The sequence below is a fragment of the Macaca thibetana genome, chromosome 8, assembly GCF_024542745.1.
Source record: "Macaca thibetana thibetana isolate TM-01 chromosome 8, ASM2454274v1, whole genome shotgun sequence".
In the NCBI taxonomy this organism is placed as follows: domain Eukaryota; kingdom Metazoa; phylum Chordata; class Mammalia; order Primates; family Cercopithecidae; genus Macaca; species Macaca thibetana.
In genome coordinates, this window is record NC_065585.1 from 70,031,515 (window position 1) to 70,051,992 (window position 20,478).

The window sequence follows — 20,478 nt, forward strand, 5'->3', positions numbered from 1 at the left end:
ATATCTGCTCAGTGAGCAAATCTTGTTGACTATACCTTCAAAATACTGTATATCTAGACTATAACCACTGATCACCACCACCGCTGAATATCTGGAGCTCAATTTTTGAAAAGTACGTAGGTGAATAAATTAGTCTGAAATTCAACTGAGAGGTCTCTAAATACAATTTGAAATATCATCAGCATATAAGTGGTATTTCAATCAGTAAGACTGGATGAGTTTACAGCAGCAGTGAATATAAATGAAACAACGATGAAAAACAACGAATCCCTTTCCATTATAACAACATCATCTGCATTTAAAACACACGTTTATTTGACCTACAAGCATCTTAGTTCATGAGAATGTGAATCATCAGGAGAATGTGCCCACTGACTCTGCCAAGTTAGCTTTAGGATACCTCGACAAAAGTAGAGCAATTGGAGAGTAATTTGTCACATAAATTCTAGACATCTGCCTGTCAGAAGAACACACACATGTTGTAACCCAACCAGAAAGTGCAACCCGTGATGGGAATTCCTTGCTCAGGGCTGCACGGCTTCCAGGTCCCAAGATGATCTCACTGTCACTATTCATTCGTGCATATGTAGAGTAAGAGGCAGGTGGGGAGTGCCTTGACTTTCCATTTCCTTAATTATAAACTTCTTACCTTTTCCAGGATCTTCAGAAATCCACTGTCTTTGTGTAGCCTCCCCTGACAGCTTATATTGGCAACATCTGAATGGAAAGGATTGTGTGTATAGGTGTTTAATACAAAGGGTCTTGAGGCTAAGAAGGGGTTTGGTGACAGGATCCACTGAGTCAAGGATCTATGACATAGAGGTTCTCTTCCCTCTTAATATCCATTCTGAGACTGTATGCTCTGGCCTGTGAGTTTTTCTGGCCTGTGAGATTTCCAAGGATATATATAGTACAAAGAGAAATAATTGATTCCACTAGAAGAAATTCTTCCTAGTATTCAGCAATGCCCTCAGATGAAATGCCTGTAGGGAAATTCTCTATCCAAAGGGCTCAGGAACAGGAGAGATGAACATGGGAAGAGGAACAGGTACTTTATATTGCTATTTAAAGCAGTGCTCCCAAGGTTTTTGGCACGAGGGACCAGTTTTGTGGAAGACAATTCTTCCAGGGAGGAATGCGGGGAAGGATGATTTTGGGAAGAAACTGCTCCATCTCAGATCATCAGGCTTTAGAGCATTAGATTCTGATATGGAGTGCACAACCTGGATCCTTCTCATGCACAGTTCACAGTAGGGTTGGCACTCCTGTGAAAATCTAATCCTGCTACTGATCTGACAGGAGGTGGAGCTCAGGCAGCAATGCTCGCTCATCTACTGCTGTGCAGCCCAGTTCTTAACAGGCCACAGATGGGCACTGGTCTGCAGCCTGGGAATTGGGGAGACCCCTGATTGAAAGCATGCGCTTGTCAGATAGAATTGTGTTCTTAACATTTTTATTTACTTGCTCTATGACCTTGGGGAAGTTACTTATGCTCTCCAAACTTAAGATTCTCTATTTCCAAAGGAGGAAAATTTTCTCATCTCGCAAGACTTGAGAGGGTTAGGTGAGGTAGTGACTGAAGTATACTTAGCATAGCTCTAGCAGGGCAAAGGTGTATTTAATGGTAGCTATTATTATTGTTGGAGATTTGGGAATGGTGGTAGAGTCGGTCACTTAAAATGAAAAGCAGTGAGGTGCACTTTTGATCACATTATCTGACAGTCTGAAGTTTAAGAGACATCAAGAATTAATCTCAACTAAGCAGGCAATCAGCTAAAGTGAAAAGAGATAAACCCTGAAGCAACTAAATAATCAGAAATAGAATTGTAAGGAGATTCTAAGGAGCTTGCTTACAGGTAAAAGAAGCTGAAAATTAGAGAACATTTTAGACGTTTTAAAACACATTAATTCACCTCCTTAGATCCTTCTTTAATATATGTTTTATCTTTAAATTTTAAAACCACTTGTTGATAGAGTCTAACAATCATCCCACTCTCCAGGGAAATATAATACCCACCAGCTATCATTTACTATTAAAATTATAAGACAGGAAGAGATTTATACATGTGTTTAATTGTTTTCACCAACTCAATATTATATTTTAATAACTAATTTCTAGATTGTTGAACTCTCCTGTGACACTCTTGCAAACCTCATATCTTGCCATTGCCCACTTGCTCAGAAGGATTCAAATGCCTTTCCGCCTACCTACGGCCTGCTGCAAACATGATCTCTCTGGAATGCAGAGAGACAGATTTGATAGAATGTTCATATTTAACCAAATTATGAAAAGTGAATTCGATGCACTTTTTACTAGAAAACAATATTGTGTCCTTAAGTAACATTTTTGGACTACTTCAGTTTGGAGTATGAGGTGTGAAATTTTAAGAGATTTTATGAAAAGTTTAGTCTAAAAACACAACTTGTTGGGCATTCTTCCATATGTGTGTCAAGAAAAATGACTGGCACCTGATTTCAGATGCTATGGATAACATAGACTGGAAGAATTCAAATCCCATCCCTCCAAGCCTCAGTCTAGATTGCATTTTATGCCAAACATCTTTCTTGACCATTTTAAACTGTTAGTTTATATCTTCTGTGCCCACTTCATAGTCTTTTTCAGAAATTCTTATAGATAAGCAAATACCTCAAGTTCATAGCTATTTAAGGGTAAATGGTTTTCATAAATGCTAAATTCATGACACCACTTAAAAAACAGAGGGGGGTATTTTCTTGCATATTTGTTGAGTAGATTCCCAGGTATAAAATAATGCATCTATGCTGTCTCCATGACACTACCCAACCTCTAGCATGCAAAGTGATTCATTTTGACTACCAAAGGATATACCCATCCAAAATTCTTTAGTAGAAGAATGCTCCTTCCCCCACACTAGCTCCTTTTTTCAACCTCCAAAGGTGTGTATCCTGGGTGATAAACCTGCAGCCACTAATGGCTTCCAGAATTCTGCTCTTTATTTTGTGTTCTCTAACTCAGAGGAACTTAATTGTCTTTGTCAAAAATGGAGGCGTCCTCCTAGGCTGCCTCATCATATAAATCCTCATTCTATTTCATCATGTAAACCACTTACTCCTATGGACTTGTACCTTACATATTTCTCGGCTCTAATTTATGTGTGTGTTTTTTTTTTTAATATCCTTATTGCCTTAAGCATAGCTGAGGCTACCTAGACTATCCTAACAGCCTCTTGACTGCATCTTTTCTTCACTTCTTTGACTATATAACTTCCCTGCTTAAAACCTTCAATGATTACCCTGGATCTTAAAATGGAATTCAAACAAATTTTTGAGTGCCTTCCTCAACCTCATCAAACATCAGTCTTTCTTCTCTACACTAATCCAAGCCTCACTGAATTTTTATCCATGTCTCCAGTGTACTACATACCGTCTTAGAACATCCTCCTATACCCACTACAGATCCCTCTTTCCTTAACTCACGCCTGTATAACTTTATTTATTTTGTATATTTCCTATTTAAAATCATTCCTTCTGGAAGCCTTCCCTACCTTCTTACTCCCACTCCACATCTGAACTAGGTCTTCCCATGGGATTCCAAAGCACCCTGTATCTATCCTAGTTCAGCATTTAGCATGCTGCCTTGCACCTGACTTTTCTGTTCACAGTACTTCCTCCCAAAGAGAGTCCCTTTGCTCCCCACTGACTCCCTCAGCACACAGTGCCAGACATATGAGTAAAAATTATGGAGTGAGTGATTGAATGTTGTACAACTCTTGCCCCCCAGAGCACCACAGTTACACTCTAACAAGAAAAAGTTAAAGGACCTCATTTAATTGTTCCACAAATAGTTACTGAGTAGTTACTACATATTCTCTGTGGAGCCGACATGATGCTAGGCTCTATAAACGTTCAGGAGAAACACAGTACAATTATTTTTCTACGCTGTTGCATTTGGTCAAATATCATTTTCCACCAAAAAACTGTGTCCAATATTGGGAAGGACAGTCACTACCTATGTGATTCACAACTTTTCTGCCTGCCTCCTGATGCTGAGGTTTCAAATCACATCCTGTTACTGCTTTTACATTTGCATGTTTTAGAGCCTATATTGAAAATGGTGACAAACAAAATGTTCTTACCTTCAGCGGCTGGCTCCCTATGGAGAGAGCAGAACAAAAGGAAAGAACCTTTAAGGTTACTACCTTCTTCAGGCGTATCCAAGTGATACTAAGCAACGTGCACCTTGGAAGAAAATTCCTACAAAATGTGCCCAGTCTCTTTCTGAAGCCAAGACATTGAAAAGGTTTTGCATCCAGGAGAGCAGGAATGCAGAGTTCTGAATGTGCTGGAGAAATGCCTCCTGCCAGCAATTGTTCTCAGTACATTGCCTGCTGGCAGAGGCTCTCAGGAGGCCTTCTAGTGGTCATGAAAGCATGCATTGGAGAGGTTTACATTATACGCATTAAAATTCTCATGTTTATAGCAAGAAAATTGAATTATCCTTCCCAAAAGACAGGAAATGTGCCATGTGGGATGGTATATGGCTTTGTTAAAAAATAGATATATACGTGTATATATAAAGATAGATACTACAAGTGTTCAGTCAACTACTGAAGAAAGAAAAACAAAAAGTAGTTTACCTTATCCACATTCTCTTCCACATGAAGCCCAAATAAAGAAAATCAGCATTTTTCTTTATTCCCAAGTCATAAATTATCATCCTAGGCAAATAGTTCACGGACTCTTTTCAAGCATGGATTAATATGTTCTCCATTCATTCATTTAAGTCATGCTTTCTGTAACTTTACTACCTGCTCTGATTTGGTATCCAGTATTTTTCTTTTTTCCAAAACACTGTAGGAAACCTTATATCTATAGCTCTGCAAATAATATTTGCGGGCACCAAATAAATAATATAGATACTGTATTATCAATATAGTTATTTTGGCTTCTTAAAATTACATTACACATTTTTTTTTTTCAGTTTTAAAGTGATCAGTTCATTTCCATCATTATATTCACATTGCCCCTCATCTGCCTTTCCACCACTCCACACCATCTGTAAAGGCTGCCATCTCACCCATGACACTTCAGGGAGTTGTCCTGCCTGCCGCTTTATGTTGGTGCAGCTGTGTGGTTCTTCCTTACCTTTGGCTGAAGGATTGGCATTGCTTACTCAGGAGTCATCACCTCTCTGGTCACTTTCACTGCCAATATCAGCTCCATCAACTGCCAGGATCATCTTTCTAAAATGCATCCCTAATCCTTCTCTAAAACCTTCACAGTCTTCCTAATTGCCTTTGGAGTACGGAATCCTCAACCTTTTCTCAAACTCCTCAAAAACACAGCTCAAGTGTCATGGTTTTTCTCTGCTGGAGATTTCGTTCATGCATTGCTTTGCCTGCTGTAACAGCCAACCCTGACCCTTCCTGGGCATCTATTTCACATGCCCCTTCTCCAAGGAGCCTTTCATGATCTGCCAACTAGAGATTATCACTCCCTTCTTCAACTCCTCCATGGTATTTGTCTGTACCTCTTTTATTACATCAGTCTTATACAGCAGTATATTATACTGAATTATATCCTTAGTGGATTTTTTTTCCATTTGTTTTGTTTTTATCGCATTGTTTAGACTCTAAAGACAAAAATTTTGGTTTTCTTTGGATCTCTTTCTCTTATGGAGGGACCCCAAAGTTTTTCAAATTAATTTATTCAATTGACTTGAATTCAGAGAACATCCTACAAATTTTACTCTATGTGTGGGTCTTGCAATTTTATTCTTTTGGAGATAATACTTATTCTAAGAAACTAGTGTGGTTTGTGGTTTAGAGTCATGGTTTAAGCTACCCTCAGGAAGAATAAAAAACAGCTGGTGTCCAAGGAGCTCTGGAAATTAGTCAATAAACTAATTGTAAAACAGAAGCCAAGAGTAAAAAAGTTTTACTTACAAATTTTAAGTTCTATCTATATGTTTTGTTTTTAGAATTTAAGAAAAAGTTTTTAATTCAGGTGTAGAATCAAATATTATTACAAATGATGAGAAAAACTATTAAAGCATTTATAATATCAAAATTGATGCTAATTATAAACATATAACAATTCACAAGGATTTCAACTAAATTTGACAGATAATGGTTGATCACTTTCTATACACAATAAATTGCCCAAGAAAACACAGATACAAAAATGAATAAATATAGACACAGCACCCAGAAAGCTCAAAATTAAAGTTTGCAAGAAATGCACAAAGTAACGGTAAGTCACTTCATGAGAGCAAAACATGATGAAAGTAGACATGAAGGGCTACCCCAGCTCAAAACTAGGAGAAATCATCTGTGGTCATGGATATTAGAAGCATTCTGACATCAAAAGCTTGAAGTGTAGTATTATAAATAAAGGAATAAACTAAGGAAGAGACTTTAGAGGGAGAGAAAATGGAGTGGCAAAAGGCTCAAAGAGTTGTAGGTGAAAGGAATTACAAACCAGGCTGGTGCAATTCAAAGCCCTGAGCCAAAGACCATCTTTTATTAAGTTCTCTTGGGTGATATCACTCACTGAGGAGAATTTGCCAACACATGGCTGGTGATCAGAGCACATATATTTGTGAGATATCAAGTGAGGGGTGTCCTAAGTTTCTGAGGTATATAGAACAGGTTAGGAACTCTACTATATTTCACATGCTCACAATCCAAATCAATGTTGAACAAGTATAACTAAAGGAAATAGTGTCAAACTAAGATCTGCATTTTCTATCTAGCCTAGAGAATTCAAGTCACTTACAGTCCCTGCTTCAATCTCCAAGCTACCTACTATACTGTACTTCCCTCCAAATTCCTCTGGGTCTTCATGGGGGATTTAGATGAACTCTTTCCAGTGATCAATTTACTCAAAGAGTCCTTCTAACTTATGATTTCACTCAATTGAGCACATTTTTCTAACTGAACTGATGGATGTTCTCCCACCTCCAGGCCTTTGTCCAAGACTCCTCAGTCTGTCTCTCTTTCCTCATCTTTGAGAGTGGCTCACTCCCTCGCCTGCCTCCAGGCCCTTTCAGTGAGCTCCTCCTTGACCATTTATTAAAAATCAAACCCTCACCACAAACCACTTTATTTTTCTTCATAACCTCATCATCTTACATCCTATGTAACATATTTATTTACCTGGCTTATTGTCTGATTCCCCACCCCCACCGGGAGCCAAAGATGTCTATTTTACTCATGAACGTATCCTCAGTTATGTAGCCTAACATATAGTCAATGCTCAACAAATATTAAATATTTAATAAATATTAAATTAACAAATACAGGTGTGAATGAAGTGTATGCACAGTATTTACATGAGTATTTGAAACAAACCCTATTTTAATTTCTAGCACTTACTGTTCTCATCACTCTTACCGAATTAAGGAGGATTTACAAAGCATCTACTATGTAATCAGCACTGGAACTAGTTCTTACAAAATAAATAAGAAGAAGAATGGAATAATAAATAAAGTATGAATATTATAGGACTTCAGCTAGCATTTTACCTTGACATCTTCAGGGGTCCCACCATGGAGCATTTCCTCAATGCAGCAAATGAGAAGATGCTCCCCAATCGAAGCATGGGCTTTGAAAGTACACAGACCTAAATTCTAATTCTGGCAGTGCCATTCATTATCCTTACCACCTTGGCCTAGTCGTTAGCATCTCTGGGTCTTAGTGATTTCATTTGTAAAATGAAGATCACAATGTTAACCTCACACGGAGAATGTGAGCTATCAGATGAGATCATCTATGGAAACAATTAGTCAAGTCATTGGCATACGGAAGCAATTAAATAAATGCATGTGGAATGAATTAATTCTTGATAAGTGAGGGAAAATTGAGCTAGAAAAAGATGTGGCTTTTTTCAACCTACTTATACTGTGTTTACCTAACTATGCCTTTCCTCATGGTGAACCCTGTGACCTCAATATGATAAAAATAGTGAATTGCACTCTTTGATTGGTTATTACATGTACTGTTATTCTCATTTTACAGATAAATAAATTGGGTCTTAGACACATTAAATAACTTGTGCAAGGCCACAAAGTAAGCAGCAGAGTTAGGATTTGAACCCAGATGAGCTTGCCTTCAAAGCTGGCTGGGCAGTCTTGGTTCTCACTTTAGAGTCATGTGATTGCTACAAATTCTCTAAACTCATAGTTGGGATATTACACCTTTCTGAGCTTGCGTGGTATCTTAGGCATATTTATTTCATCATTTTAGTGATTTTAAAAATGTATTTGTTCCTCTACTTTTTACATATTTACATCACCTTCTAAAAACATCTCTTCTGTATGGGTAACCTTTTGTCTTTAGATCTTGAATGAGTTTTCACTGGGCACCTTTTACAAGAAGTTCAAAGAAACCATCAAAACTAATGTTTGTTGATCATCGAGTTAGTGACAGGTTCTGGTCTGATTACTCCCCAACTCATACACTTATCACAACAACGCTATGTGGCAGATACCACCTTTATCTTCATATTAGAGATGATGAAAATGAAACAGTGTGGTAATGAGTTCATTCAGCATATACTTCAGGACTAGGATTCAAACCCAAGCATTTAGATTACATAGCCCATATTCTTAATCATGAGACTATACTGCTCCTCACACACCAGGACTGATTACGTCTTCTCTTTCTTTATTAATTCTAGGAAAATGCATTTTCATGGAGTCTAAATTTTACTTCTATGAACTATGACTCTCTTACATCATTTAGCAAGTCATTAGTTTTCCTGTGACGTTGGCATCTGCAACTAGCCAAACTTTTTAATATAAAACGTATTTATATAAAACAAGTAAATCTAGAATATGATAAAAATCCCAAATTTTAATTCAGCACGTATAAAACTGTTAGTGGTACCCCCTCCCCTCATCCCAATTTGGAAATACCATATTCATGGTCTTCATTGCCTTAAACAGGCTCCAAGTTGTACTCTTGTAAGACACTGGACTTTAAATCATAACCTTGCATAAATTCAAAACCAAATACAAGCTTTAACAAGACTTTTTCCTTTCAATACTAACTTTTTTTTTTCCTTTTTAAGTAAAATGATTTAAACATTGTCTATTTTTAAGAGACAGCAAAGAATGTGTTCACGGCAAGTTGGAACAGTGTGGAAGTGAACTGGCTTCACTGTTATCTGGACGGCAAAGCATTAAATCACAAGGAGGGAAAAGTCAGCGTGTTCTCTTAGAATACAAATAGATTAGCATCAGTAAGAGCTTTGTCCAAGAAAGGGAAAAGACACCTACCCAGAGAATACATCATGAATATGAAACCTATAATTTAAAGAAGTATTTTCAAGAAATGTTATAGCTGATAATATGACTATGAGATAAAGAAAGCACAGAAAAAGTTCATGTGACTTTTCTTTTAAGTGGACCTTCCAAATTTGATCAGTCAACATACTCTACTTTTTATCTATGATTCTTACATAAGATACAATTCACCAGTAGCTATGGAACTCACAGAAGAAAGTCTATGTAGACTCTCTCTCTCTCTCTCTCTCTCTCTCTCTCTCTCTCTCTCTCTGTCTGTCTCTGTCTTTGTCTCTGTCTCTCTGGACCTCTCTGTCTCTCTGATTCTATGATGCAACAATACTCAACATTATTAGGCACATAAGAACCTTAGGTTAACATATGTAAAAAGTCCATATACCCGGACATAGAAACACTCATGGTCGTTTGAGATTCTGCTAATGTACAATATAAAACTTCCTCCCTCAGAACTTAAAAGAGAAATAAAAAGAATTCTTCTTACCATATATTCCATATTTGCTGCCGGTGGGAACACTTTGCCCCGAACTTGATTATGATAATCAAGAATGGCGATCATGTCATTCTGCGAAATGTAGCGCTTCCGCCTGGCTTTGGGAATATCCGCCGAATCTAGTTGTGCTTTCAGAGCTGCTTCAATATCAGTGAAATTATTGGTTGGCGGGGATGAGTCAGTGGAATTGAGTAGGACGACGGTACTTGCTTCACAGAGAAGGGAGAACAGGAGTGCACTGCTGACGGTAGAGATTGCTATCATTTTGAGGGGTGGAGAAGAAGAGGCCACCGAGTTTACTTTGCTTTAAAGCAGAAAGGTAGAGTTAGGGTCTATGAAAAAAAAATAGGGCCAGAGGGTATGAATTTACAAAGTCATCATTTGGGAGCATTGCTTGATTTGACTTTCTCCAAAAATCCAAACAAATGTTGAACTCAAGCTTAGGAGATAACCTACAGTAGAATCTCTATTCATTTTGTGTAGTGTCATGAGGCAGACCCCTAAGAGGAACTTTGCACAGCAGAGAAAAATAAACAGCATGACCATTAACCCTAAAATGAATGTGAACCATTTGTCTCCAATGTCTGAACCACAAAATGCATTACTGCATATTTATTTTCAGTGGGAAATTTTCAGAAATTGAAATTCACCTTGAGAGTGAAGAATAAATCAATCACAGGTAACAACAGAGAATGTGCTGAAAATGTCTGCCAGACATACAGACACACCAAGTGATAGAACACATACAAAAAAGTCATAGTACTCCAATCTCATTTCTTTAAAAATAATGTGAGCTACTTTAAAATCAATGCATGCAGTAGAAACTTGTTGAGCTAAATAGCTTACCTCTGCACAATGCCAAAATGAATATATGGTTCTTCCAAAAATTTAAGGTTCTTTGCTATGTTGTAGCATGAACTCCTGTAAGAGGAGTGTGTCTTATTACAAACTCTCTGAGAGCAAAGCCCTGCAAGGTTTGAATGCTGCTGGCTACAGGAGCAGCTAACAGCTTTTATATGTCACAGTTTGCAACGTCCAGAAAGGGCAGTCTTTCTAAGGGTCTCTCTTAGCCAAAATCAAAGGGGAGGGGTTTGGGGTAGAAAAAAAACAGTGATTGGGTGGCAACCTTTTTATGTGGGTGGTGAGGAAATTGAGTCACACCCACAGCTTACAAAGTACAAGCCATAAAAGACAAATCCCTTTTTCTCTGGGCTTCCACCTTTGCTGTGAGTAATTTCTCTCATTTTATGCTTTCTAGTTCCTGGTTCCCATACAAAAAAGAAGAAACAAAGAAAAAAAAAAAAGGCTGTGGGTTCATAAAAGCACAGACGGTTGAGTAACAAGCAGTACATTTTTTTAAGACAGTAAATGACATGGGAGCTAAAAAGAACAAGCTGATATTAAATCAAGAGATCAGCTAACATAGTTAATCTGGGTGGCCACAAATATGATTTGAGAGGGATGCCAGGCAAATCAGTAGTAACCAAACTATAGCATACGATATTAGGATAATAGATGCTCAAGTGGCTGTGTTCTCTGTTTCCATGCGGCTGCATTCCTGTACTCTATAGATTTCTTCTTCTCTCTCATTTTACCTTCTCTCCCTTTTTTTCTTTCTCTACAGAATGAAGTCAGAAATTACTTGCCTTGTATAAAATGTATAATCTTTTACCTGCCTTGTATAAAATGTGAATAGAGAAGCTCATGGCAAATGACAGCAGCCAAGATAACATCTGTTTCGGGTTTAGAAGCATATAGCTGAAATTTTAAGCAAAGAATAGCTCAGCCTCTCAGGAAACATATTAGAGGGCACAACACAGAGGCCATGAAGAATTTTAACAGCAGCAGCAGCTGCCAACAATTAGAAGTGCCTTGTTAGGAGGATGTCATAGGGGCAAAAATCTGTGTCCGACAAAGCAAAAAGAATGTGAACATTGGTGCTCTGTAATGAAAGGACCCTCCCCCAAATACTTCATGATCTCATTAACAAAATGTGGACCATTTACAGTCAGTAGCAATAGGAATCCTGGAAAATACACACTCTTCAGTTTAGAAACTTATTTAACTTACACTGATTTTTTCCAGCTTGCTAATGTGATTGTCTCCCACATGTTTCAGCAGAAGAAATACTATGTGAATTTACAGTCATCAGAAATGATGGTCATGTGGCACACTGGACAGGGAGCCAAGTTTCCTAGGATATATTCCCAGTTGGATCACGAGTAGTATGTGTGGCCAAATGCATACTGTTTAACTCTTCATTGGTGCACCTAAAAATGGGAGAGAAAAGATTCATGTTCTGTGGTGAGACAGACACCATCAAGTACTTTAAGAGGGCAGTGAGGTATACCAGAAGTGTCACTAAAATTCAAACTACAGTGAGATACAGACTTTACAATAATATGTACCAAAGTTCAAGTTTTGACACATTTTGATGACTATTCAACTCCTAACTAAAGTGAAATCATTTTAGGAGAACCGTAGGTGAAATATTGAGAGCTTTAAACAAGGAATTAACACTAAAATTGAAAAGGCATACACAGATAATATAAACTCAGGAAGTGAGCAAGGATATTATGAAACATTGGAGCAACTAGAGGAAATTCATGTGGTTGTTCACAGCTGCAGATCTTAACAAGTGGAGCTGTCCAACTAGGGTCACACCACTTCAGAAAGTATTCATGGCACCTTAAATGAATCTCAAATATGCTTTATTAAGGACTCCTGAATCAAATCAGAGGTTGGATGAGAAACTCTCTGTAGGCCATCCAGCTCTAAGATCTGTGGGCTTTTTGAGAAATTAGTGGCAGCACACATTAGCCTTTACTCTCTACATATCTCATACAGCTTCCCAGCTATCTGAGGAACTAAAGGACTTTTAATACCTGAACAGCAGTCATGAGCCTTTCATTCTCCAGGGTGACTGAGTTCTTGCTTAGAACCTCATAAGAATCAAAAGTTATATTTAAGACTACACCCTTTGTCATACACACAAAGAGGTATTGTCTACCTCTTGGGGTTTGACTTGAAAGATTTCCATAGGGATAAAAATGTGATGCTTGAGAAACTTGTCTAAACCAAAAATGGATTTCCTGTAAGTGCAGGAAGTGGTGGGATGGAGGAGGAGGAGAAGGAATTTCTGAGATACATCTAAACAGGAGATCACCTCTGAGTCCAATTACAGAAGGGCAGAGCTGATAGTTGCTTAATCCGGAGACCCTGAGGCATGTCAATGATTTCAGATGTCTTTCAGCACACATGGATTATATTGTGGAATTTCGGACTATTAAGGAAACCCACAAGGCTATGGAATCATAAAAGAAAAGACCTGTGGGAGGAGAGTTAAGAATTCTGCTTCCAAGCAGACATTATTGCCAGAAGAACTATTTGAAATGCTTTGGAAGTAGTTTTAATTTTAAAATACTCGCAAAATTAAGAGGCATACATCCAAGTTGTCAATAAGAGGACTATTAACGAACAACTAACAATGAGGTGGTTTTTTATGAGGATTCTTCTTGAAAAAGACCATTGACATGTTTTGAAACCTTTAGGTCCTGCTTGCCAACAGAGACAGAAATGGAATTTAGTTATATTACTGAGAAGAAATGCATATGCATTTGGCAGCATCTTGAAACCTGTGAGAAAGTAGTTGAGTGGTTGTTATTTTAAAATGGAAATCACATGTAAGCATTCCAGAATGGTACACCTGCTTAAGCAAAGCTACTTTGATGTGTGTGTTTGTGTGTGTGTGTATGTGCCACATATGCATTTGACTTTAGTCTAATTCTTTTCTAATTGAAATATGTTCTGTGGACTAGTACCCTTGAGATCACCTGGAAACTTGCTAGAAATGCAGAATTTCAGGTCCAGCCAAGACCTACTAAATCAGAATCTTCATTTTATCAGGAACCTCAGATGATTTATATGCACATTAAGGTTTGAGAAGTACTATCTAAATTACTTTGCTTTCAGAGACACAGAGACACAATCTACTACACACATGCCCATTGCATTAGCTATTGGAAAAGTCGATCTATCTAGCAACATAGAGAGAACTAAAGACAATAGAAGTATGCCCAAGTGTCTTTGAAGCAGAGAACACAAGTCAACCTTTATTTTATATGAAAAAAAATGGATTGGGCACGGTGGCTCACTCCTGTAATCCCAATACTTTGGGAGGCTGAGGCGGGAGGATCACCTGAGGTCAGGAGTTCAAGACCAGCCTGACCAACGTGGTGAAACCCGGTCTCTACTAAAAATACAAAAATTAGCCAGGTATGGTGGCAGAGCCCGTAGTCCCAGCTACTTGGGAGGCCGAGGAAGGAGAATTGCTTGAACCTGGAAGGCAGAGGTTGCGATAAGCCAAGATGGCGCCACTGCACTCCAGCCTGGGTGACAGAGGGAGACTCAGTCTCAAAAAAAAAAAAAAAAAAAAAAAAAAAAAGACCGGGAAAAGAACACACAGCATCTTACAAAGAAGTTATTTAGCAGTGGTGAGAATCTTTGCAAGATTACTATGTAAGCCATATTTTTAATTTAATACATATTAATTCATCACAAGATTGCTGAAACAACAAAATTCAGTATATGTGAAAGGACTCATAAACTGTGATGTGGCATATAAATAAAAAAACTATTATTTTATTCGGTCTCCCTAAGACAAAGGCCCAAATCATCCTTTGTTCCTCACTCTCTCACCTTGTTTCATACAATCAATAACTGGAAAACATGTGTATTTTTATCTCTGACCTGTTTTGCCAATCTACTATTTTTATCATCATCATTATTATTGTGACTGCTTAAAGTTAATGCCATTATCTTTTTCTAGAATTAGAATAATCACCTTCTAGCTGATATTTCTCACTCTAGTGACTCTTATCATTATCCACACTGCTTTCAGCTACCTTCCTATAAAAAAAGCTGAATCATTTAACTCATCTACATATAACCCTCTACTGGCTCTCCATTGTCCACAGGCCCAAGTTCATCTGCCTTGACCTGCCTTACAAGAGCCTTGACTATTAACACAAAAGCATATTTTTAAATTTTGAGTGCTCTGTGTAATTCACATTATATATTTTAGGGTATAAATATATTATATATCATTACATATTTACATATTATATATATTACACATTTATATAATAGATATATAATTATAAAATGCCAAAATACTGTATTACCAAAATATTTGAGAAATTTTATAAAATATATATGTATTACAACCTATTACTATGCATGCAGCATAAATGGGGCTGGAGGATTAACTTCCAGGATGGCTCATCCACACAATCGGCAACTGAGTGCTTCTGGCAGGAAAGCAGCATACATGGACCCAACCACATAGACCTCTCCATTGAGCTGTTTGATCATCCTCACCACATTGAAGCTGGCTTCCTCCAGGGTGAAGCGGGAGCAAGGTAGAAGATACAGTGTTGTATGGCCTGTACAAGTCACACACCAGCATTTTCACAACATCTTATTGTTAACATGGGTCACTCGAACCTATTCAATGTGAGAGAGTACTACACAAAGCCATGAACCAGTAATTGAGAACTCTTGAGGGTCATCTTGAAGGCTGGCGACAACAGGGAAATTTTGGAAAATAGCTGAAACAGAACCACAGTTAAACCCAGCAATCCCATTACTGGATATATACCCAAAGGAAAACAAAAATCTACAGAAAACACACATGCACTCATATGTTCATTGCAGCACTATTACAATAGCAAAGATATGCAATCAACCTAGATGCCCAACAATGGTGGACTGGATAAAGAAAATGTGGTCCATATACTCCATGAAATACTACCGAGGCATACTCTATGAAATACTACCCAGGCATAAGAAGAATGAAATCATGTCCTTTACAGCAACATGGATGCAGCTGCAGGTCATTATCCTAAGCCAATTAACACAGTAACAGAACACCAAATACCACATGTTCTCTCTTATAAGTGGGAGCTAAACACGGAGTTCACATGAACATGAAGACAGGAATAATAGACACTAGAGTCTACAGAGGAAGAAAGGGAGCCATGGGCTGAAAAATTACCAATTGGGTACGTGCTCACTACCTGGGTGATGGGATCATCCATACCCCAACCTCAACATCACTTAATAGAACCATGTAAAAAACCCTCGCATGTACCCCCAAATCTAAACAAAATTTGAAAGTATTTTTTAATGAAAATAGCTATCTAAAAAAATAAAGAAATATCTATATTACTTGGAAATATGGAGTTAACTACCAATAAGAAAATTTTTAAAGAGGTGAAAGTGGTTGCTTCCTGAAAGCAGAAATATAGATGGGATTGAGCAACATGGGATTCTCGTAATTTTTATTTTAACTTTACAGAACTATTTGACTTTGAAAAATATATGTATTTGCAACTTTAATGTAAAAGGTAATTACTAATTAATAGAAATTAATTTGGTAAACAGTGCAGATTAAAGTATGTTTAATGAACTAATAAACACACAACTGAACTGGAGATGTAGATAAAACTGAAACCACATTTGAGTTTGCCTGGTATCTCTCTCACTGGGTTTGGTTATGTTACAGAAGTTTCTAACTGGCTGGAGCTTTAATCTTAATTCAGTCGCCTTACTCTGAGAATAACCCTTCAATGTCTTCAATGTTTTAAATGATCCTTGTCTAACTTCCTTGTTCTACTGAGCTTGAGACTATCCTTTTATCTTCCAGTTCAATGGAGGAAATGAGGCCCTGAATTAGCATGTACATGGCTGTTCCTCAGTACAGTAGCATGGCCCCAGATAAAGAGGGGGTAACCTTCACTCTTCAGTTTTCTAATCAATACTTAAAATGCACACATCTTTTTCTCTCTGTTTACTAGACATCCTTCAGAAAGCCTGGGCAATAAACCAAAGGCTCTTAAAAAGAGCAAAGTGTCTGGTGAGTCAAGCAGAATCTCAAAGCTGAACTAAATTTGATGAATCTGGATTTTGCCAGCCCTGAAGAAGAATAAGCATCAAGGAACTCTTCAAGTAGCTAGTGCATTTGTGTTGCTGTCAGCAAAACAGCCAGTTGGAGAGCTATGCTGTTCTCCACTAAAACGATTGTGGAACCATTGGGCTTTAATAGGTTTGAAAGACTGTATAATTGAATTTATAATCATCTGGCTTAGAAAATATGCAAAATCGCATTCAGAGTGAGTAGATGAGTTATGGTATCAGTGGACAATTCTGATAGGAAATATTGGTTATATCTGGTGAAACCCACAATAAACCAAAGGCACTTTAAGGGCAGATGGTTGGAGTTGGGGTGTGATTGTTGGTCATATGGTGGAGGGGAAAAGACTAAGATGTTAGGATCATGCAGAAATTATGTGGTTACCCTACAGAAATGATAAGCTGTAAAGTTCTACTCTGGCCTGTGCTTAAGATAAAGTCGATGCTAGAAAAGAAAAGCAATAGTGACACAAGGATAGGGTATTTGTTTTCCACAGGCCAAGAATATGTCAAAATAAAGCCCAATAGGATGTCTATTCAGTAGTCAAGTAGACTGAGAGATGTTAACGCACTTATTCATGGCATCATTTCAGATTTTGCCTATAGTAGGCATTCAAAAGATGTTTGTTAAATTTTATAAATAAACAAAAGCTATATCAGCATGGCCTTTTTCTAATCCAAGCCCTGGGCACACAGCCAGGATAAACTTAGGCTGTCCAAAAGCCATGTGCGTTCTCGCCAGAATCATCAATTCTCTCCAGTCATTTCACTATGAAGAAGGACTGGATGAACTTAGTGGGAAAGTCCCATAAGCTGCCACTCTAGTATTGCATATCTACATATCCTTCAGATTTTATGTCCCCCAGTCTATTTGTGTTCTTACTAGTCCTGATTTTAAATTATTGCTTTTTCTTTTAATATTGTTCTGATTTTTTTTTATATGTTACTCAATATTCTTTAATGACAGCAAATAATGATACAAATAATAGCTGCCATGGCATGTTGAGGCTTCCTATGACAGAAACTCTTCTAAGATAAAGTTTCATCCTCATGACAACTCATAACGTTTGAGAAAGTTTCTATACATTTCTACTTTTACTAATAAAAATACTGTGGTTTAGTGAGATTATGCAATTTACTCAAATTCACAAAGCTAGAAAATACTTGAGCTGGGATGCAAACCTGTATCTAAGAGAAGAACCTGATTTCCTTATTGCTATATATACCATTAATTTGGAGCAAAGCAAAATCACTTAAAAATCCTTTTAAGTGATGATTAAATAAATAATTATTAAACAATGATAGATGCTTAATTATTTTAATTCATTTAGCACTAAATATAACAACAATAGTAGCAATAATAATAATGATAACCCATCCACCTGTGTTCTTAAATGTCTTATATATTAGTTGTGGAAATAAGACATATATGGTGAACTGTTAAAAACCATAGAAGAGAATTTATACCTAAATATGTTGTTCATGTATTAAGTCATACAAGAAAGTCATTTGAAAATTTTAAAGTGAAATCTGCAAATATTAAGTCAACTGGGCATTTCTTCTCAGGAGATGAAAATTAAGCTGAATCTGAATCTGAAGGATCCTAAGAATAAAATTGAAGGAGGTGAAGACAGAGACTTCCACATAAAGGAAATAGTTCGAAATTAAGCACAGAGACAAAAGTAAAATACAGTGTTTTTGAGGGGGAGAGTGATGGGCATATCCAAGAAACAGGATTTATTAAGTAGATTGATAAGAAGGTTTAAATGCATCAAAAGTTCTAAGCCTAGATGCTTGGAAACAAAATTTGACCAAGAATTTGGATAATAAATCTGAAGAATAAAATGAGAAGCTTAATTTGCATGTGTTCAGTTTAAAATGATACCCAGTTGGAAATACCAAGTTGCAGAGCTGGAGACATTATACTGGGAATTGAGTAATGGTCAGGATTTATTACACTGGGACAGATGAGACCAACACATAGAATACACTGAAGGTCAGGTTCTGTCTAGAAACCAGTCAACACCAGAGCATTAATGAATATGTGAATAAGTAAGTACATCTTCTTAGCTCAGGCAAGGAAACAGATTTAAAATGTAAGAAGTCTATATGGGTGGGAGAAAGAAGTAGAAATCAATCTAAAGGAAAAAAAGCAAAATCAGAATGTACAATCTCTCATCTGAGGCCCTAGTCATATGTTGCTAGCTATAGAGGAGTGATTAAATAAAAGTGTGTACATTTGGAAGCAAAGACTGCATCCTATGAGATTTCAGAAGCTATGGTTATTATAAAGAGCATTAGACTCTCAAAAATACTCTTAAAAGACTATACATAAAAATAGCTAATATTTAAAGGCTCATAAAATTCTTGAACAGGTACTAGCCATTTAAGAAGTGATGGTAGAAAGAGAAATGTATAGGTCAGAGAACAGTCCTTGGAAAATGAAAGGAGTTAGGAAGTAAGAAGAAAAGCAGGGGAAATAAATGAAGGAATGACAGAGAAAAAGAAGGAACTATGTTGGCATTTTTGCAACTATGATCGTACTCATTATGTTTCATTTTACCTTATCTGCATTTAAAGATATATAAAAATAAATAAATATAGCATAATAAGCTGTTTAATATAATATCCTAGAAATAATGGCCTTGAATATTGTGAAGATGTCATTGTGTTAGGCTGGTGATCCATGGATATATAGTGACTAATTGTAATGTGTTTTGAAGAAATTTCAAGATTCTACTTACTACCTAATCTCCCCACTATTCACCCCCTCCCTCCCTGCCTTTTCACCAATGACAATGCCCAAATTTAGAGTCCCTCATGACATAGTCAAGAAATGCAATGCAAATGTGTACAAAAGGCCAATATTACAATGCATTTATGATACTTTCCACCTTTTTTTCCCATCCATACACAGATACCATAAGTAAATTCTTCCTACATATACCTTGAAAGCCATACATGATTTGCTCCCCGAGGACCTCTCAATCCCCACTGCACCCGCACCTTGTAATTAGCCTTACCTTTTCAATTCTCTTAGAGCAGAGGCTATCAAACTTGAGCATTTATCAGCATTACCTGGAGGGCTTAACACACCATTAACTGGTTTAGAGTTTCTGATTTAGTAGGACTGGAGTGGGCTCAAGAATTTGCTCTTCTAACTTATTCTCAGTTGTTGGTGACACTGCTGGTCTGGGGACCACACGAATAACTGGCTTAGAAGAATATTGTTGTTGTTTATAGTGAGAGTCACCAGTTAATTTCACATTTACCTCCTTCACCAGATAATATGATAAGGAGAAGACTGTCTCATTTATCCCTGGACTCCCCCTGGGCTGACACATACCTAGCACAATAATAAGCATGGGCTGAATTAATGAATAAACGAACAAATTTACTCTCATTCCTGTCTCACAACATGGTTTGTGTGTGTGTGTGCCTATATCGAATTTAGTATCCCTCATCCCCATTCTTAGAGAAATACATCTTCTTTTCTCTTAAAATTAAATCTTCAAACTTGCAACCTTGATTTCCTGCATTTCTGGAAGAAATAAATGTGGAAGGGAGGCATCTCATTCACAATGAGGCATATCACATCTACAAGTATTCCTTCCCTTTCCAGCCTTTTCAGTATATTTTCTCTACAAGTTTTACTTTTCCCTGACTGAAATTTTTCACAAGTTCTACTTATTTCAGAACAGTTTTTGAATAAGTTTAATTTGTCCCTCCT

General features: G+C 37.2%; 1 protein-coding gene across 2 annotated transcripts in view; it reads right to left on the reverse strand.

Annotated features, from left to right (window-relative positions):
* Nucleotides 1–10,764, reverse strand: part of PI15 (peptidase inhibitor 15) — a 29,539-nt gene extending 18,775 nt beyond the window's left edge. Inside the window, exons 1-2 of one of the 2 annotated variants that reach the window (XM_050802314.1) lie at nucleotides 10,623–10,764; nucleotides 9,768–10,080 (exon numbers count right to left, since the gene is read on the reverse strand). In XM_050802314.1, coding sequence (XP_050658271.1) covers nucleotides 9,768–10,040 — 273 coding nt within the window. In that variant the 5' untranslated portion in view covers nucleotides 10,041–10,080; nucleotides 10,623–10,764. Of the gene's footprint in view, nucleotides 1–9,767; nucleotides 10,109–10,622 lie in introns of both variants that reach the window. The other variant, XM_050802313.1, reaches the window with a different exon arrangement.
* Nucleotides 10,765–20,478: the final 9,714 nt, after the last annotated feature.